The sequence below is a fragment of the Microcebus murinus genome, chromosome 3, assembly GCF_040939455.1.
Source record: "Microcebus murinus isolate Inina chromosome 3, M.murinus_Inina_mat1.0, whole genome shotgun sequence".
NCBI lineage: Eukaryota > Metazoa > Chordata > Mammalia > Primates > Cheirogaleidae > Microcebus > Microcebus murinus.
Window position 1 is genome coordinate 26,387,804 of NC_134106.1, and position 22,049 is coordinate 26,409,852.

The following is a 22,049-nucleotide window of genomic DNA, read 5'->3' on the forward strand; positions in this document are numbered from 1 at the left end:
CGGGCATTCCAGCACGTGGGCCCTAGGTGGCTGTCTGCTGAGGGGCCCCGCCCCAGCAGCGTGCCCTCCAACTGGCCCGCGGAGATGCCGAGCAATGCAGAGGCGGCAAGCGGCCGTGTCCCAGCGCCCAACATTTTCTGTGTCAGAGTCAGACAGGCTCACCTAGTTCATGGCTTTATGACTCTGGGCAAATCATTTTTATCTCTTAGAACTATAGTTTCCTATGTAAGAGGTAAAACTTAGTTAACAATAGGTTTAATGGTGTTGTTGATACTTAGGTGTGTTAATATATTTTAATTGTCATTCTCCCTCTTTCCATTGGAAATTTTCTTGGTGTAGGGGTTTGAGGTGGCAGTTAGCTTGAGTACTCTATTTGTAAATCACAGCTGAATGACTGCAGACTCCTGTCAGAGAAAGCTGTTTGCCCAAGTGTTGGATATATTTGATTAAGTACATATTTTAATAATAAATCTCATCTTCTCCCCCACACACATACAAAGATTGCACAACAAAGCAAGTATAAGATGACTTGGCATATGATCAGTCATACGTTTTAGATTATCAGCTAATTCTACTCAGCTCTTCAGAAAGCCAGTAAACACTTGGAAATCACGCTAGTGAGAATGAATAGCTTTCAGGGAAAGGGCAGTTCCTTTGGGACTAGCTCTGCTCTTTTGGAGATGTATGTGCTATACTTTTAGATACAAGCTCATAAATAAAGTCTAAATCATACCAGACCTTGTTCTGAGTTGTCCTCATGCCCTAAATCACTCTCCATGGGCTAATTTTAAAATGTAGTCTTGATCTTCTCTGGTTCTTCTGGGAAGTTTTTACTCTACTGAAAACAGAGCATTGGAAAAAGAGGGACATTATTGCTTTCTAGAGGTTTATTCTTTTATTCCCCATTCCATAGAGATATGTCTTGACCTGTGGTACAGTGGCTCTTGGAAGATTTAGCAGTTGTTATTGCATGAGGTTGAGGGATCCATATGCACAAATATGTTTTCTCAAAGGACACTCAAAGTATAAATGATTTTTAAGTGGAGTTTGGGGAAAATGATATTAAAAGGGAGTTTTAAAACCTGAAAACAGTCTCATGTCACAGTAGTCCATGCAACCGGCATCATCTCTGGTGTAGCCAGCCCCTCCAGTCTGTGCCCCAGAGAGCTCCTCACGCTCTACTTGTTATCTTTTCCATTTGTCCACAGCTCTCAGTCACCCTCCCAAAGTAGACTCTGTCTTGCTTCAAACCACTCTTGATGATTGGTTCAGGGTATATTCACTACCCCCCCTTCATTTTTTTTTTTTTTTTTTTTTTTTTTTTGGAGACAGACAACTCTGTTGCCTGGGCTGGAGTGCTGTGGTCTCAGCCTAGCTCACAGCAACCTCCAACTCCTGGGCTCAAGCGATCCTTATGCCTCAGCCTCCCAAGTAACTGGGACTACAGGTGAGCCACCATGCCCGGCTAATTTTTCCTATTTTTAGTAGAGATGGGGTCTCGCTCTTGTTCAGGCTGGTCTCAAACTCCTGGTGTCAAGCAATCTGCCTGCCTCAGCCTTCCAGAGTGCTAGAATTGCAAGCATGAACCACCATGCCGGACTGCCCCCCCCCCCATTTTTGACATTATCATCTTTCCTCAAAGACCACCTCCTCATACAGTTTTTACTTTATGACCAAGTGCCCATAACTTTCAGGTGTGAAATTCATGACATTTAAAAACTGGAAAGAGAAAATAGGTAGGTAAAAGGGTAGGGCACACTGCTTTAGAGACCATTTACCTAAATTTCTGGGCTTATGTGAAAGCTTGCAAAGCTTTCTCACTGAGCATATTTATGTTCATATTCATGCACAGAAATATACATGGTAGTATTGAGGCTTCACTTTCATGCCATTCCATTCTGCTAACATTCTACCATTGTCTTCCAGACTACTGGGGCATTTGGTTTGCTTCTAACAAATGTACATGATATTGTGTTCAGCTAATGGTGCCTAAAATTAACCAACAAACCTCAAATGCTTGAAATAAAATACTCTTGATAAAGCCATACTCATAGACAGTTGAAAGCACAAGGGTCATTTAAAAAATCATCTCATAGATGAATGTCACTGTGGTTAAATGACTTGCTTGCTATGTGGGGATGGATCTAGAACAGAAGCCAAGTGATTTCACTTGCCTGTACTGCATTTCCCGTTTACTATGCCTGTAAAGGACTCCAATTTGGTTGAATATGATGGAATTATCTCAGAATGAGTTTCTAGAAATAATCTTGCTTTGACAAGCCTAGTGATGTATTGTAACATTAACCCTGTATTTTTAGTAAATCAGCAAATAAAAAAGTACAGTGGATCCAGTAGAGGAAATGAGCAAATAGCAGAACACCTATCACTCCTTACTTTTGTAATTAATGTTTAATGTTCTTAGCTAATTAATGTTAATTAATGTTCTTAGTTTTTATTGGTACATAAATCTTATTAATTTAATGTTCTTAGTTTTTATTGGTACATAAATCTTGTTTAGATGGTTATCATGGCTAAGGTAGAAAGAAGTTCATTCTGTGCAGGAGTGAAAATGGGCTATAGTTCTGTTTTTAGTCTTTATCCTGCATATGGCTTAATCAAGTTCTTATACAGGGGCTTATTTATGGTATCCAGCTCACTTGAGTGTTGGGTCTGTGCACTCTCTCCAAGTGGTCTTTCCCACTTTGAAGAGTATCCAAGAGTATCAGAGACACTTAGATACTCTAAGATCATCCACAGTATCTGAGAGTATCTGAAACATGTAATCTGTTTATTAATAAATCAAGAAATACTGAGCACTTAATATGTCTTAGCTGGTTGTAGTAACTACGGCAAACAACATGGGTTTTATTTGAAAATAATTTTTTTGCATATTATCAGGTCTTTTAATAAAAGGAAATTTGACAGTGTTGCTTTTGTTTTGTTTTTGTTATTACTAAATGAACATTATTTTTTTCTTTCCAAAAAAACAACATTGATAAAAATTTTTGTCTCCCCACCCTGTTTTGAATTTGCCCTTCTTTTTATGAAGTAGTTCAGTGATCTCTTTATTTATGTATTGTAACCATATGTATTCAGCCAGAAGTTATTCTTCTCTACCCTCCCTCCCACAACTAAACAGCTTTGGGCAGAAGCATGCAATCTTTTTGCTATTATAAATTACTATGAAGTAAGGCCAGAAAGCTTTAAACATATTTTGAATGAGATGGTTTAGGAATCTGGTTATATCTCAATTTGTTCCCACTGACTTGGTTGAATAACAGCTTGTATTATCAAAAGGAGTGTTGTGTAATGAGCATTTTCTCACACTTGTGCTCATTCTTAAGCTAACAAATATATCTCCCAGTTAGTATAATATAGAGAACCCACAATTTAGGAGCAGTTTCCCTGCTCAGAAACTGGTCTTCTTAAGTTTTTATACAGACATGGTACATTGCTGTCCTTTTCTTTCTTCTGAACAAATTTGGACTTGCTACCTCTTCTACTTTTTTAAAAAAATTTTCCATTTTTAAAATTAATTTTGTAAAAATTTGAAACAATTTCAAACTTACAGAAAAGTTACAAGTACAGTATAACTGTCTTTTGTACCCTGAAGTTTTGGAGAGTAAGTTGCCAACATGGTGCTTAATCATGCTCAAATACATGGACATTCGCCTACCTAACCCAATATGTGCCTTAAAAGCAGAACATTAACATTGACATATTACTATTATCTCTCATAAGAGAGATCTGAGAAAACTAGTCAACGGGCAAACAAACAAAATGTGAGTTACTACGTTATACAAAAAAGGTCATGATAATTTAAGAGAAGGTATAATTGTATAATATTAGAAAAATATGTATACTTAATATAAAATAATTGCCAAGTGAAGAGGCCGACCAAGATGAGGGTGGTAATGGGGCTGCTGTCCATGTGTTTGTCGAGGAATTCCAGCGTTCCAGAGTGTGTTTGCATTCACTTTGATCCTGAATATGTGAGCTCTTTTGATGATGATCAGTTGACCACCTTTGCCTTAGCAGATGGCCCTGGTACCTTTTCTCAGAGTCAGCCATCTTGGTCTGCTTCTTGATGTAGCTTCTGAGAGTTTTTCAGTATTTAGTATTCAGTGCTTGTGGAGGAATTTCAGTACATCAGAGGGATTCTTCAATGCACTGCACCATGCAGGTGGCTTGTGTGAATGAACGTCCAGCCTTATTACTCTGTTGCTGAAGAGTGAAGAGAACCTGCTCTCTGTGACTAGAAGCCTACTTTTTTCTTTCACTTTTATTCCTGAGAAAAATAATCCTAAATGAGTTCTTCATATAATTTTTCTCCGATTTATATTAGAAAGTGTCATTGTCAAAGTGGCATTATTTTGTGAAATAGATATGCTAAAGAACAGTTTTTCTTAGAAAAACTAAAAGCTAGTTCTTTGAATGAACTATTATAGGAAATTTTAGTTTTAAAACTATTTTCCTGTTCTATTTTTAATGTATATGTTTCTATAAATGTTGATTAGCTTTAAAGTTTTTTAAACATTTAAAGAAATTCAAGAAAAAAACCTCACATCAACTTATCAGAATGACTTGAGTTCTTTATTATTTATATGTGCATTTATATAACTTTGACAGTAAGAATCTTGTCTTTATTAACGTTATTACACATATAGATTCTGATTCTCATATGTGTTCTTAAGGCTCTCGCAGACCAGTTTCAAGATGAAACTACATCCGTATTGGAACGTCTGAAGGTTTTTTATTGTTGTCAAGTACCACCTCACTGGGCCATTCAGGTATTTTTGTTGTTTGTCATTGGGTATGAAAAATACTTTGCATTAGAAAGGTAAATGCATTAGAAAAAAATGATTTAAATTTGTTTGAATTTTCAAATATTTCAGTGAAGAGAACATAAATATCTAGCTGGAGACTGCTAACTACATCAAATTGCTTTTCTTTTTTGAGACAGAGTCTTGCTCAGTTGCCCCAAATAGAGTGTGGTGATGTCACCTCAAACTCCTAGGCTGAATCGATTCTCCTATCTCATCCCTCACTCCCCCACAATAGGTTGAGACCATAGATGTGAGCCATCATGCCTGGTCAAATTGCTGTTTTGATTAAAGCAATGTTAGGTTCATAAAACTTTTTAAGAGAATTAAAAACTATATTAAATAGAATCCTACAAATTAAATAATAGGAAAACTGTAAATTCTTTCATTTTCAAAATAATTTCTTTAAAGAAATGTGGTCTTGCAGTGTTGCCAGGCTGGAGTGCTGTGGCCATTCATAGGAGCGATCATGGTGCATTACAGCTTTGAACTCCTGATCTTAAGCAATCTTCCTTCCGTAGCCTCCAGAGTATTTGGGGTGACAGGTGCACGCCACCATACCCAGCTTCAAAATATATTTTTACATTTAAAAGTCCATTAAGGACTTTCTGACAAAGAATGAACCTTGTAACTAAATTGTCTACAAAAAGTAAAAGAGAGCATTTATTCGGTATACTTTATGTAGTGAGATACCATTAACTGCTCTCCTCTTTCTGAGGATGTGCGAAACCTAGGACAGCTCTTAAAGTCCCTTATTAGGGTAGAGATTCTGGCTCTTTGTCCACATAGTTCACCTGTATAGGTCTGGTTCCCCTATTTTATAAAATTTCAGCACTGAAGATAACTTAGACACCTGGTCCAATTTTTTAATTTTACAGAGGAGAAATTGAGGCCCAGGGCAATCAACTTTCCAGTGTTGATCACACAGTTGTACATGAACTAGATTCCTAGTTTCCTACTTTTAGTCTAGTTTACCTCCTTTTCTTATCTCTTCATTGGGTTGTATACCCAATGAAGCTAATAACAACCAACTTTTACTGTACCTTTAGTATAGTGCATGTGCTTTGTTCTGCATTTCACACACATTATTTTATTGCAACAATTTTGTGAAATAGCTCCATTTTACAGATGAGGAAGCTGTGGCACAGAGGAGTTGAGTCAAATGATGTCAGCTAGCAGTTTCTAGATATTTAGTAGCTATTGTCATTTTAATCAGCTTCCTGTTCTTTCTGTCATGGAGTATACACACAGGTAGTGACTTAGAAATTATAAATACCAACCCACCATTTAATAGTTCAGAATCCCTAATATAAGACTTCTTAAAGTAGGTTATATTCTTAAACGCAGGGTAAAGTAGGAGGCTTATTACACATTGGAATCCACTTTATGTATTGAAGGAGTCTCAGTAATGCATAATCAAGTAAAATGCTTTGCTATACATCTCAAAAGGAGTAGTTTCTTCAAGAAGGTGTTAACAGCTGGAATTTTTCAGCATGTTTTTGACTCTGATCTGTGAAATTTGTTAAGTGCTTTGTATAATGTGGTTTGTGGTAGATAAACATTTCAGAGCTATTATTATGACAAAATCTATCTGTTGGGGATGTTGTTCTTTATCTGTTCCTGAACAGAAACATTAGGAAACGTAATACTGTTTAAGTAGAATTTAGGCTAAATGTTTATTTTATCTTTCTAGAAAGCTGTGTATTTTAGGATCTTTAGGCAGTTAGATAAGGATCCTTTTTTTTTTTTTGAGACAGGGTCTGACTCTGTCCTCCAGTCTAGAGTACAGTGGCATCATCATGGCTCACGGTAACCTCAAACTCCTGAACTCAAGTGATCCCTCTGCCTCAGCCTCCCAAGTAGCCAGGACTACAGGCACACACCACCACGCCCAGCCATTAAGAAGTTAAATCACTTTTTCGTACATCATAGTAATCACATTTTTATGTGTTATTTTAAATATCAAGAAATAACAGCACTCTATCATGAAAAGAGAATTAGTTTCTGCTCACTAACTAGCCATGTCATCTTGGGTGTCACCAACTTTCTTCATCTGTTAAGTGAAAAGATGGAACTACTCACTACATGAGCACTAAGATTTGTTCAAGCTCCCACGTGCTATGTTCAGTTTTAGAAAATATCCAATCATATGCTCTAAAATAGCCAAATTCTCCTTTATTTTGTGGGATACAGATGTATCGGACCACTCTGCTTATTTATTTTGATAATATATTAGCTTATAATTTATAGGCATAATTCATTTTACTTGACCTTCTGTACCCATTTGCTTAACTCTTAAATATGTATTGAATTTGTGAAGAATAGTAAAAGCATATTTAAGAGAAAATAACACAGCTCTCACCAATATGCAACTATACCTTATTCAAACCTCACATTTTTTTAACTTTTTTGATATATTTTTTTTCCATTCCTGCAGGTTGGGCCACTTATAAACTACAACATATTTGTTTTATTTAATGGGTTTAAACTCACTGACCTCAACCTAATTTGCTCCTTTTTATTTACCAGGGACAGAAATTAGGAGCTAAGTTTGTTATAATGTGCTTAAAATAAAACAAAGTAGACCCGAGTGAGAATGGGCCAGAGATCCATGCATAAAGGGGGCTAATACATAGATTTTATGTCATCTATGTTGACTGCTCAGAGTTTTAAAATTGATTTATTGGATCTAAGCTTTACAAATCAGAGATTGTTATGTATAGAATCTCTTGGTAAGAAAGAAATAATTGATTTTTGCTTTTTAAATTCTTTTGAGTTCTTGGAAAACATTTGATACATTGATTATTTTGAACAGCTTCTATATTGTTTTTAAACTCTTCCCTATAAAGAAGCTTGCTAAATAAAGGTAAGTATTGTCACAAATTCCTGAATAGTAGAGGTGGAATATTAGAAACTACACATTTATTACAATAAGCAGACTCTTAAAAAGGCAGATTGGATATACCTGCAAATGAAACCGAAATCTCTCTTTATATTAGGAAGTGTTAGTTATTGTAACTTGATTTTTCTAGCGTCAACTTGCGAGTTTGCTCTTTGAGTTGGGATGTACCAGTTCGGCCCTTCAGATATTTGAGAAGCTAGAAATGTGGGAAGATGTTGTCATTTGTTATGAAAGAGCCGGGCAGCATGGGAAGGTATGTATTAATAATAGCCTAATCCTATGTACTGGTGACAGTCTTTTCTCTTGGAGCATCTTCTAAGTTGTTTTTTTTTTTTGTTTTGTTTTTTTTTTTTTGAGACAGAGTCTCGCTTTGTTGCCCAGGCTAGAGTGAGTGCCGTGGCGTCAGCCTAGCTCACAGCAACCTCAAACTCCTGGGCTCAAGCAATCCTCCTGCCTCAGCCTCCCGAGTAGCTGGGACTACAGGCATTCGCCACCATGCCCGGCTAATTTTTTGTATATATTAGTTGGCCAATTAATTTCTTTCTATTTATAGTAGAGACGGGGTCTCGCTCTTGCTCAGGCTGGTTTCGAACTCCTGACCTTGAGCAATCCGCCCGCCTCGGCCTCCCAGAGAGCTAGGATTACAGGCGTGAGCCACCGCGCCCTGCCTTCTAAGTTGTTTTTTAAGCCCACTTTTTGTCAGTATTCACTTACATTCCTTTTTTCACTTTTCGAGAAAACTTTTTAATGTTTTCTCTTATTTCTGTTGGGTCAGATTACTTTATGTGTATGCCTACATACATGTATATAAAAGAGAAAGGTAGACTGAAATTGATATGGTATTTGACATTTAAGAAAGAATAACAAAAGCTTTGAAGATGCTGTGTGTTTTCATCTCTTTCTTTTACTAACTCTTCTCCTGTAGGATAACTTCAATGTGAAATATTAGAAATTTCTTTAATTATCACTGGGCCGCCTGTTGATCAGAGGCTGTGGGCCTCACAGGGGGTTAGCTAGCAGGGAAAGCAGTTGGCTTGGTCTGTAAAAGAAAATCCAAAGGGTGTAACGACCCCCATGGGGGCAGAAGAGTTGTCAGGTGTGTAATGCACATTCAATTCCACTCTTAAACTGAGTCAAGAGGCAATATGTTGTAATATTTGCATCTGTTACTAATCTATTGTTTGTCCCCTCATACATGAACAGAATTTTAAGAAGAATGAGGGGCTCTACAGTATGAGTCGCTATAAAAACTGACACATTGAAATCATATGTTCAATTTTGGATTAAAATTTTAAATGACTCAGTAGAGTACACAAGCAGAGTAAAACCCACAAATTTGATCATTTATACCTTCAGTCAACCTTTTTGCCATCACCCTAAAAAAAGAGAAATAGTGGTTCAAGTGCGTGTTTTTCTTAAATATTACTGTCTTCCTAAGTATGTCTATTTTAGACTAACAATGAAATTTCCATTTCTTTTGCTTATCAGTTGATGGCAGTGAATGTCTTTGAATTGTATTGACTTAAGGAGAAACCAGCATAGGAGCAAAGTTTTACTGTAGAAGATTATAGAATTATAATATTTTGATCCTGGAAAAGAACTGCATAATTATGCATTTTAACTTCCTCCTTTTCCAGATAAGAAAAGGATTCCCTTCTGGTTTGCCTCAGTTCACAAAGGTAGTCATTATTTACTTGAGAGGTAGGATGGCATGGTGGTTAAAAGCATAGCCTCTGGACTCATGCTGCCTGGATTCAGATGCTAGCCTGGCCGCGTGCTAATTCTGTGCTAGCTCTGTGCTATTGGACAAGTTACTTTACCCTCCTTGCCTCAACTTCCTCCTCTAGAAGCACTTAATCTACCTACTTTGTAGGTTTTCATGAGATAATACGTGTAAAGTACACAGAATAGTGCTTACCTTGTAGTGCTATAGTTTGCTGCCATTCCTGCTGTGTTTCTAAGAGATGTATTTTTTCGTGTTTTAATATCTCTAAAATTGGAATGTATTTAGCAATTAATGGCATCTTCCGAGTGCCATCAGGTGGCTGTCTCATCCAGTTTTCAATACCTGTGCACGTGCAAGCTCAGTTATAGCTATAATCAGTGCCATTTCAATTGAGTCATAGTGTCAGCACTGCATATGTTGTGTTTAATTGCCATTTAAAATATCTTCAAAAAGATTTTGTTGTGATTTGGCATTGAGACAAAGTTATTAAATACAAAGAAAATGGCAGAACCAAAGTAGAGAGATGTAAATTTGGTATTAGTGAAATAAACATTTGTGGTTGGAGGACTCATTACAGTTCCATTTACATTTCTTTGAAAGCAACAATCAAATGCAAAAAAGTAAGATACTCAAAAGTAGATAAAGCTTTGTTTCATACTGAGATTTGTAAAGAAAGGTTGACATTTAAAATGTCAGGCAATGGGAGGAAGAACTGCCAAAGTTTTCTGAATAGATTGAAAAAAATCAAATCAAATAAGAGGCATTAGGTCATAATTGAAAGCATTTTTTCTTTCTTTGTTAAAAGTTTGTCTTACAATTGATGTCATTTCAAATTTGATGAAATATGGTATTACATTTCTACAGGGGCTTAAATATTTTTTTTTAGTATCCATTGGCATTAAGTAGCACTCAGATGTTTGTTTAACAAAGGAATGAATGGATATCTTGACTTCCAGTTTGATGTAGTTCCCACTGCATCATTCTTTACTGTGATAGACTTTTACATTGGCAATAAATAAATAAACAAATAATAACTATGTAAAAATATAGTAGTTTTTGAAATAATTAAGCAAATTGGTAAATCACAAATACTGAAAGCATGTTTTGAAATATTAAATTAATTATTCTTAGAAAGTATGGAAAGTTGAAACTTTCTCTAACTGGAGAAGAAAAAATATAATGAATCCATCCTTTTCAGAAAAGGAATTTGACTATGTCCACCTAAATAATTGTGATATTGTTATTTTTTTAAATTTGCACATGACCTTGTAAGAATTGTCTATAATAACAAATGCCTGCATTTCTAAGTAGTCAAGAAAATGTGCATACTTAATTTTTAGGAATGTATAGTTATTAACTTTGTCTTAAATTTTTTGTGAGTTATAGCTAACCCCCTATCTTGATTTTAAAGGTTAATTTTAGCATTTTATTTATCCAGTAAAAGATCTCTTTTACCTGCTTTTCTTATGCTATATTTGCAGTTCATTTTAACCATAGACCTTAAGAAGTTTTGCTGCAAGTTGATGCAAATGTTTTATTTCTAAAACAGCTGAGATTCTTTTAGTATTTGGTCATATGCCAGTAGTTGTCACCACATTTTGATTTAACTAGAAGTCTGTGACATTTTAATCCTTGCATTTAATGCTTAACAGCATAATTTATTTTTAAAAGGCAAATTCGGAGAGATGTTTAATTCTAATTATTGTATTCTGGTGCTCATGTTTACACCCGGCTGTTGTAGAGTTTCAGACTTTCTAATTTAGAAACTACCTGTATACATTCTTGTTATTTAATGACCATTGGCAAAATAGCTTAGATTAATTTTGTTTGACCTTGGGATCAGAACTGGTTCTCATCTGTTAGCATTTAATTTTTAAAAGTTTTCTGGCCCACTTATAGCAATTTCTCCTAGCTGATGGACATATTCTTATTTTGTTGAGCAAATTTGGTCCCTAAATGAGAGACAAACACTGAGATGGCACAAGCTGCTTGGGTGGTGGAGGTTAGGGTGGAGGGTGAGGGGTTGGGGAGAGATAAGGGACAGCTCTTGTTTTCTGTTTCTAGGAATCAAGGCTTCCCTGAGATTACATAACCATATCCCTAATTATGCTACATTTGCAGGTCATTGTAACCATGGGCTCTTAAAAAGTTCTCCTTTAAGTTGTAAGTAAATGTTTTATTTCTAAGACATCTGAGATTTTTTTTTTTTTTAGCTCTTGGTTTGGACTTTTTCTTTTGGAGGCTTTTTCTTCAAAGATAGAGCCTCTTTATATGATTTAAAAGATTCTTTTCCCACATTATAGCCAGAGGAGTCTTCCAAAAGACAAATCTGACCATGTCATTCTCACCCTTCAGTAATTTTCCTTTGTTTCTAGGATGAAGACTGAGCTCTTTCGGGTGACTGGGTTCTAGGTCATTTCATGATCTGGCTCCTGCTTCCATTGCCAGCTGTAGGTTCACCTGCTCTTTTCTCTGTTTCATCTCCCTTCTTACCCTCTCATCCAGATTGAACCTGAAGTTCCAGCAGGACTAAAACCTACTTGTCATTTCTTGACTTTGCACCGGTGTCTCACCTCAGGACCTTTGTATATGCTGCTGTCTGTCTAGAATACTTGCCCTCCTTCAGCTAACTCCTACTTTTTCTTTAGGTTTCTTCTCCTTGGCAATCGCTTTTGCCAGAGGTTCTTCCCTGATACCTCCCTTCCAGATTTGGGGGTGCTGTCCACCTGTGTACTCCTCTTGCACCCCAGTACCTCTCTGTGTCCCCTTTGCTGGCTTATATGACCTACTAAATGTAAGCTGTTTAAGAACCAGGCCTGTGTCTATATTATTTACAGCTGTTTCCTCAGAACCTAGCACAGGCCTGGCACATAGCAAGTATTCAGAAATATTTGCTGAATAAATGAGTTGTGAGTGTTCACTGAATAGTCACTGTATTGAAGCAACTCTCCAAGTAGGACCCTCCTTATGGATGGCTTTACATGTGGCAGAAAATACATCTCCAACCATTGCATATTATTCTCTCTCTAAAAACAAATTATGAGATTTCTCCCCTCCCATTTTAACCTTTTAACTTTAGGAATAAAAATAGGAACAAACCTTCAAGAATTTTGATTCTTGCTCAGTAAATGCTAAAGACACTGTTAGCATGTTATTGTGTAACACAGGTTTTTGAGTGCCTCTTATGTACTACTTTCTTTACATAACAAATTTTTAGTTGAAATATACTATTCATAACAAGCTACAATTGTGGATTGTTTCATCACTTTCCTGATTAGCATTAGCAAGTGGCAGACTTTGGAATTTGAGCTTAGACCTCTCTTTCCTTTAAAGGCTGCACTGCTTTCCCCACACCTGCCTTCCATCATGGTTATTGTTAATCCCATAAAAATTGGATATTAGATTTGTAAGTTAAAACCTGTTCTGGGGCCGGGCGCTGTGGCTCACGCCTGTAATCCTAGCTCTTGGGAGGCCGAGGCGGGCGGATTGCTCAAGGTCAGGAGTTCAAAACCAGCCTGAGCAAGAGCGAGACCCCGTCTCTACTATAAATAGAAAGAAATTAATTGGCCAATTGATATATATATAAAAAATTAGCCGGGCATGGTGGCGCATGCCTGTAGTCCCAGCTACTCGGGAGGCTGAGGCAGAAGGATCACTCGAGCCCAGGAGTTTGAGGTTGCTGTGAGCTAGGCTGACGCCATGGCACTCACTCTAGCCTGGACAACAAAGGGAGACTCTGTCTCAAAAAAAAAAAAAAAAAAAAAAAACCTGTTCTGCTCACTTAAATGAGAAAAATAGACAAAATAGTTGAAAATACTCTATAACTTAGTAATACAAATGGGAGATGATCAACTAATTGGATAACTAGGCCTGTTTTTAATTATACTGTTTTATCTTGGACCTGGAGTATTTATGTTGGCAAGTATCCTTGGACAAATCAAGCCAGAGCACAGTATCATCACACACATAAATGTGAAAAGCAATTAGTGAACAGTTGGCTCTGTGTGGGAGTGAATCGGAGTAGGCACCACCAAGAAGTCTAGTGTCCGACCGGGGTGAGGCGAAGTGTTTTGCATTTTTCACTTCTTGTTTGCTGCTCATAGAACAAGAATTTAGGCTGGAAGTAAACTGCCTTTCTGCTAGAAGAATTGTCCCTGGTAGCTGTGCTCTGGTGCTCTCTCAGCTCTGCCCCAGTCATCCTTTTCGGGGAAATAGAGCACCTTTCAAGTGCTCAGTCTCCCTATACTCGAAAACCAGCTTCTATAATAGCACAGAGCAGAATCCATTTTTGCACTCTCCTTCAGGGGAGAAAACTGAAATTAGGCTATGCCCAAAGTTGTGTGAGTTCTGTGCGCGTGTGCGCGCGCGCGCGCACACACACACACACACACACACACACACTCTCTCTCTCTCTCTCTCTCTCTCTCTCTTTAAAAAATCATAAAGCTATTGTCAGGTGGCCAAATCAACTAATAACTTGCCCTTAAATTCTTAGCCTGCCTTTTTCCCACCCACTTAGAGCAAACTTCTAGTTGTTAAGCCTAATTCTGCCATTTCTGTAGTCCTCAAAGACACTCTTTATGATTGGTACCATCTCTGAATCGAGAGCTCATTTTTTTCCATTCAGTTTTTGCCAGTAGGGCTTCCTGTAGTTGCTTGTCTGCTAGTTCCCCTTCCCTTTGTACTGATGCAAGGTCAAGTGACAGTCATTCTTATCACACATTAGAATTTTAATTCCTTCTGCTAATTCACAAAATCAAGGCACAAATCATAGCCAAAATAGGCAGTTTATTTTGATAATTCCTTCTGACTCAAGTATGAATACTGTTCCTGAAATGTTTTCTACCTTTTCACTAGAGATTCAACTTAACTTTCATTGAGCCATATTCTTTACCCAAAACTCAAGGCCTTGTCCCTGGCAGGGTGCTTCCTAGAATCCTAGTAGTGCTTAGGGTAAGGTCTTCCCTCCCTCAAATTTCAAATTTCCCATATAACAACTTGCAGAAAAACATGTGATCATAAATGTTAATGGGTCCCAGTGTGGCATGTTTTCAGTATATTAACCACTTTGCTTGTGTGTCTCTGAAGTTCTCAGTTACCTCTCAGTACTGCACCATTTGATCAAAAGGTTCCCCACCAGGGTGGGGAACCCCTCATGCACTCAGAATCTCCTTTTAGGCCATCAGTTTTGCTCCTCAGCAGGAAGGGTTGCTTTCTAGGTGTACTTACTTGGTTAGAAGGGCTTGTTGCTTTAGGTTGAGTACAATGCCCTTGTGCTTTGTTTATATCCACTGAGCACATCTTTTGTTATTCTCATTTGGTAGTAAATTATGTAATTTGTGTGGATAAGTAGAGGAAGAGGGAGAAAATAGAACATTTTGGAGAGAGTGAAGAAGACTGAGGGGTGCAGTGGGACTAGCTGAAGGAAGTATATGCCTGCAAACACTGCCTTTGGGAAAGATAATTCTGTGGGCAGGAGGAAGAGGTGTAAGATCTCATGGAGAAAGAATTAACTTATTTAACACAAAAATGTGGGATAGGAATTTGAGGAAAGAAGAAGTAAGTTCAGACCAAGCAGGGTTGCTGCTCTAGTTTTTGTTACCTTCTCTAGAAAGCTGCCTCACTCTGAACCTCCAAACACATGTTCCGATGAATAAAATATGTAGACTTAATATTGTTTGGTAACAAGTTATATACCACCCACTATGTTCCTTGTTCTTACAGAAGTTGATAAGAATTGTGGTAGGTGGGAGTTGGTTATAACACATTTGTGTTCTGCTCAGTTTAAGTGGGTAGGTTGCTCGATTTATGTATCTAATTTAGTATGTATTCAGGAGCTAGGGAAGTAACCACTGGGTGGGTTCAGAGACTCACTAGGGTTACCAGGGGATGGACTGACTACCATAAACCAACTCACTCATCACAGTGATGTTCTGGATCCTAAAGGATTAGCATTAACTAAGAACTAACTCTAAAAAGATGAGGTCTTTCTTTTTCCCCATGATACAATTACATGGCAAATGTTTACCGTTACCTTTGGAGAAGACTAAGGAAAAAGAGTTATAGTATAACTTGTTATGTTATTGCAGGTTCTTCCTCAATGATATTGGCTTCTTCTTTATTTTTATTTAACAGGCTCTGAGTCTGAAGTGACTCCAGTATTGAGAGAAAAAGTCTTAGCATGGAGACTCATGTCAGGCGTCTGATCTCCAAACCTAGTTTTGTTTTTTCTTTTTTTAATGTTAAACCCATTGAGTTTGAACTTCATTGGCTGCCCATCTAATTTGGTCCTGAAGCTTCATGATTGTCAGTTACCACTTAAGATCCATGCTATTCCAAACATTTTAATTATCACTCTGGCTGTGCCTATTGCAAATAACTATGTTTATGTTGCTTCCAGGTTCAGTGCTATCAGCAAGGCTCTACCATGCTGGATTCTAATTATCCCCATTGAAATCAGGAAGGCGAAGGATCTCTAAGTTTTTCCCCAGCTTACACAGGACATCTGCTGTAGCACTTTTCAAAAATACTGGTTCTCCCATATACAATGTGTTTCTCTAAGCCAAGGTGAAGGGAATATCCCCTGGGCCCTCTTGGGGGACATAGTTAGGGGTGAGTGAGCAGGTTGATAAATTAACAACAGCCTTTTGTTCTAAGTTGTTGGATTCCTTCCTTCACATTACACCAAGGAATTTCTGGCATCTCAACTTTGTTTAGTTTTGGCCACATTTGAGTCCAGGTTTTAGTCAAGCAGTTGAGCAAATAATTTAGAATCATCCCCAGCTGCTTGAGTTAGCACTGTGAATCAAAAATTTCTGATGAGTATCTAAATTTAGCCTGATTTAAATTATGATCCTTTTTTCTCTCTGGTCTAGCACTTTTAGAATCTCTTTTACTACATGGTCCCAAGGTTTTCCTTCTATAAATTAACAAAATCTGGCTGTTCTTTTAACAGAACAAGCAAGATTTTAAGTGTAGGTTTATTTATATGTCTGGAGGTAATGAGGGATGGGAGGGAGCAGCCATTATAGTATCTTTAGGCAAGGTAGCACCAGTCTCATTGGATAGAGGAGGGCTGCTTTTGCTGGTATAGGAACTCAGTAGGTTTTAGGGTATTTCTGTTATTTGAGTCATCCCAAATGTCCTCGTTTAAATTCTTGGATCTTGCTCTTGCACAATGCCTTCTTCTGCTCCTGGCCAGGATGAAGTAACTGATACTAGATCTACCCTCTTGCTTTAAACAGCTATTTTAGTTTTTCTTAGACATGCTATATTACACACTTAAAGAGACCTACAGTATGGTGTAAACACAACTTTTATATGCACTGAGAAAAAACTTTGTGTGACTTGCTTTATTGTGATGTTTGCTTTGTTGTGGGGGTCTGAACCCAATCTGCATCTTCAAGATATGCCTGTATTTATTTTCTGTTGGTCTTCTCTTATTCAGCCTGTGTCCTAGCTGCATGAAATAAGTAATTTCAAACATTCAAAATTAGAATTTGGATTGTGTGAAATACAAGATGCATATGTGCAAAAAAATAGCCATTAGTCACTATTAAGCAATTTCATTATTTCTGTGGTTTCTAGGCAGAAGAAATCCTTAGGCAAGAGCTGGAGAAAAAAGAAACGCCAAGTTTATACTGCTTGCTTGGAGATGTCCTTGGAGACCATTCTTGCTATGACAAGGCCTGGGAGTTGTCCCGGCACCGCAGTGCCCGTGCTCAGCGCTCCAAAGCCCTCCTTCATCTTCGGAACAAGGAGTTTCAAGAGTGTGTGGAATGCTTCGAACGATCAGTGAAGATTAATCCCATGCAGGTTAGACACTTCACCTCCCCACCCCCACTCTTGGTGCTTGCAGTCTTCTGTGGATTTGATCTTACTGAATGAGTACCCATTTTCTATCCTGCTGACTGATGAGCTTGCCTTTGAGAGATACGAACTTAGTCTCTAATACTCTTCTGGCTTGTCACCAAAGGTTGACAGGTAGGTTTTCTCTTATTCACTTTCTGCTGCTTTGAATTTTCTGTTTTGTTTTGGTATTTCTTTTTCTTATCTGTCCTAAATTCAATTAAGGCTAGTAAAATTAGGTGCCGGCCAGGCATGGTGGCTCATGCCTATAATCCTGGCACTCTGGAAGGCCAAGGTGGGAAGACTGCTTGAGGTCAAGGGTTTGAGAGTACCTTGAGCAAGAACCAGACCCCTGTCTCCACAAAAAATAGAAAAATTAGCCAGGTGTGGTAGTGCACACCTGTAGTCCCAGCTAATTGGGAGGCTGAGGCAGGAGGATCGCTTGAGCTCAGGAGTTTGAGGTTACAGTGAGCTATGATGATGCCGCTGCACTCTAGCCTGGGCAAGAGAGTGAGACCCTGTCTAAAAAGCAAAAAAAAAAAAATTAGGTGCCATTTTGAGCAGATATGTTAGGAAGGAAATGAATGAGAGTCAGAATTGGAGATAGTGTAGGACTCTGCAGGTAATTGTTAGCATCAGTAATGAAAGAAAAACCTTTTTATAAATATGATAACATTGAATAGAGTGTTGATTGGTTTAAGGGAAAATAGTATATATTTACATACACACAAATTTTAAAAGTTTAAAAGTTTTTAAAGGTTTGAAAAAAATAATACAAAAAGGATCTGAATCTTTAAAGTAGGAGTCATGATAAATCCATAGAAGATCTAATTTTGAGGAGAAAGAGATTAACCTTATTTTGAACTTAATGAATGGTTTTCAGTTAACAAAATGATTTTATTATGAGAAAGAGTCGGTTTTTTTCCTACCCACCTTTATTTATAACTGCCTTCATAATCAATCAGTCATATATAAACTGTCAATCATGGCTGTAGATAGACCATGCACACAGACTTGGTATAATACCAGTTAAAAATGCTAATTTATAATTAGTGACTAATGTTTACTGAGTACTTACTGTGAACCAGGTACCTTCATTGGGCATTTTGCCAGTCTTTGAATCCTGGTGGTCTGACTCCAGAGCTACACTCTTTTTTTTTTTTTTTTCAGTTGTACACATAATGTAAAATTTACCATCTTAACCATTTCTGATTATATAATTCAAGTAGTGTTAAATACATTCACATTATGGGACAACCAATCTCCAGAACTTTCTCATCTGATAAGACTGAAATTCTATACTCTATTAATCAATAATTCTCCATTGTCCCCTCCCCTCTGGCCCCTGGCAACCATCATTTACTTTCTTTCTTACGAATTTGACTATTCTAGATACTTCATAAAAGTAGAATCTTACAGTAGTTGTCTTTTTGTGACTGGCTTATTTCACTCAGCATAATGTCCTCAAGGTTCCTCCATGCTGTGGCGTGTGTCAGAACCTCCTTCCTTTAAAGGCTGAATGATAGTCCATTGTACATATACACCACATTTTATTTACCCATTCATATTTTGATGGACACTGGGTTTCCACCCCTTCGCTACTATGAGTGTGCTGCTGTGATCATGGGTGTACAGAAATGGTCATTTTCGAACTGGGTAGACTCAGGGAGTGTCTTTTACACTGAAAAAATCCAGAAGTGCATTTTTTATGATAGGTTGAGCCTATTGTTTACTTTCTTCACTCTGGGTGGTGAATATAATTAGAACCTTCCAACAGAAATTAATGGGTATCAGACATTATCAACAGAAATTAATGGGTATACGTATTTGGCAACAACAGTGCTTAAAGGACACTTAGGAGTTGGCTTTTGTTGACAGCTGTCTCTAACTCAGTGGTTCTCAACTGGGGATGATTTTGTACCCCAGAGGACACTTGGCAATTTCTGGAGACATTTTTGGTTTTGATGATGGGGGCAGGTGGGGCAGTCTTCTACTGGCATCTAGTGGATGCTGCTAAACATCCCACAATGCACAGCATAGCCCACCACGCGTTGTCTGGCCTATGGTGTCAAGAATGCCATAATTGAGGAACCCTGCTGTAACTTGATTATCACTGTATTTTGGGGGCTAGAAAATAGAACTCACTCAATATCGTGTTATTAAAATTTTACTTTTTACAGAAAGCTGTACTATATCCTTGCTTATCTTAGTAGCCTCTGCCTAAAGTTTGCCTAACCTCAGCTGCGGTGTGAGTGGGGAAAATGAATTCTCTCCCTTAGCCTGCCATAGTTAAATCAGTGCCTGGTATCTCACGGATGGGAATTGTTCTCTTAAGGGAACAGTCTGTTCTTAACATATCAACATTATCATTTTCCTCCTTGCTGCTCCTTCTCAGTCTCCTTTTCTGGTTCCTAGAGGTGCCCTAAGGGTTTAGTCCTTGGTCCCTGTCTTTGTCTACACTTACTCCCTCATCTAGTCCCATAGCTTTAAATATCATCTGTACACTGACAGCTCCCCAAATTTTATTTTCAGTCTTATTTTCTCTCCTGAACTCTAGACACCTATATCTAACAACTTACTTAGTCTCCCTATTCCTTACTCTAACTTGACATTTCCAATCTGAAATGTTCTCCTCTAAAACCTGTTCCCCCCAAACGTATCCCCACACCATAAATGGTGCTGCATTCAACTTTGGAGTTGTCCTTGATTCCTCTTTCCCTCATACCCCACATCTAATCCATCAGCAAATCCTAGCAGATCTGCCTTCAAAATATATCCAGAATCAAACCACTTGTGGCCACCTGCCACCATCCTGGTCCAAATACCCATCACCTCTCACCTAATTAATTATGTTACCTCCGTGCTGATCTTCCTGCCTGTGCTGATCTTCCTGCCTCTCTCCTTGTTCCTGTCTGCCAGTTCATAAAGAACATTCAAATTAATCTTTTCAAACTCAGATCAGATGCATCACCCCTCTGCTCCCCATTGCATGGCCCTCAAGCTGTCCCCAGGCTAGCTCCTGTTGCTGCTTCTCCCTTCTCCCTCCAACCTTCCTCCTTCCTCACCCCATGTTGTACTCTTTGTTCTTCTCTGAATAAGCCAGGTGCTCTCTTGCCTCGGAGTCTTTCTCTTGCTCTTCTTCTGCCTGGAATGTTTTTCTTCCAGATATCCTCATACCTTACTCCCTCATTGCATTCAACTCTTTGCTCAAATGTCACTTCTCAGAGTGGCCTTCCATGATCGTTCTATTTAAAGTCATACTCTCACCATATACTCCTAGTTTTCGTTTCCTACTCTATTTTTCTCTGTTTGTACCTTATGATATGGTACAATCTAGTGAAAAGAGCACAGACAAAACTAGCTAACAATACAGTGCGTCAAAAGAAATACCAAGTGGGTTATTTGTAAAGCCCTGGTAATATAGAGGCCAAAGAAAACATTTCTACCTTTGGTAGACAAGGAAGAGAAGATGCTGGATTTGGCTTTGAAAGGCAAGTAGTACTTGACTAGGCAAAGGAAGAGCAGTGGTGAGGACATTCCAGGCAGAGCCTGGAATGAGCAAAGCCTTGGAAACAGAAAAAGAAGGGGTGTGTGTGTTGAGGGAAGACAGGGGCTGCTGAATAGACTCGTTTTTCAGAGTGAAAGGAAGTAGGACAGTTACAGTGGGAATGCTAGACCAGAGCCAGGTTATGAAGGGTCTTAAATATGAAGCTAAATTGGCTTTTTATTTGGTACATAGGGATCCACTGAAGGGTTGATTTGTTTTGGGTTTTGTTTTAAATGAAGGAATGCGGTGCATTAGGAGGTAATTCAGGAATATTGTTTTGGCAGCACTGGCTGCCAAACTGGGGATACTAGATGCAGGCAGAGGTAGGAGACTATAGTAATAGTCTAGTGTCAGCCCTGATGGTTATCAGTGTGGGAGGGGCAATAGGAAGGAAGGGATGAAGTGAGGGAAGTTGCAAGGGAAGAATTGACAAGGCTTGATGGTCTCATTATATAATTTAGAATTGATTACTTAATAGACAAAGAAATGGCAACTGCTTAAAGCAGAGTCACAGTATAAACAGATGTTATGTGCGGCTATTTTGCAGTTTGTCATATGAATCCAATTCAGGCAGCCTGTGAGCCATGCCAAAATATGCAGGCATTTGATGCTACAGTTGTACAGAACTACTACAAGATGCAAACTTGAACACCATAGACTTACTTTAACTTGCGAACCAAATTTGAACTGCCTCTGAAGAATTCCTGTGTGCTATGTTCATCTCCTTTAAATCCTGCAATAAAGGGGAAAGAGAAAGACGGAATTTTAAAAATTCTTTTTTTTTCCAGACATATCCAAAGAATTAGGTTCAATAACAAAAATGTAGGCAAACTGCAAGTGGTATTTGAATGGCTTTTGCATAACTTAATGACTTTCTAAAGTCAAATTGGTATAAGAATAGTTGTATCTGGAAAGGGTTGTGGGGAAAAAGAAACTATTTCTTGTCATCTTTTAGATTTAAACACATTATAAAGTGAGAGCTTAAATAAAAACAAAGAGTTCTTATAGGGTAAGAGCTCAAATTTAAAAAGTGAGAGCTCCTATTAAAAACTAGGAGTGTTTTGTCTCATATCAGGGATCGGCTGCAAAACTCAATACTTTGTCTATGGTACATTCGTTAGAGAACCAGAAGACATGTACCATTTACATTTGTGCTTTGGGATTGCTAGCTATCTTTCACTTATACCCACTTCTTTCATTTTC

General features: G+C 38.0%; 1 protein-coding gene across 1 annotated transcript in view; it reads left to right on the top strand.

Annotated features, from left to right (window-relative positions):
• The window catches only part of TTC27 (tetratricopeptide repeat domain 27), a 148,884-nt gene that overhangs the window by 70,159 nt on the left and 56,676 nt on the right, over positions 1-22,049 (top strand). The window contains exons 11-13 of the mRNA XM_012788392.2: positions 4,695-4,790; positions 7,856-7,978; positions 17,039-17,266. Of these exons, the coding sequence (XP_012643846.1) occupies positions 4,695-4,790; positions 7,856-7,978; positions 17,039-17,266 (447 nt within the window). The remainder of the gene's footprint in view (positions 1-4,694; positions 4,791-7,855; positions 7,979-17,038; positions 17,267-22,049) is intronic.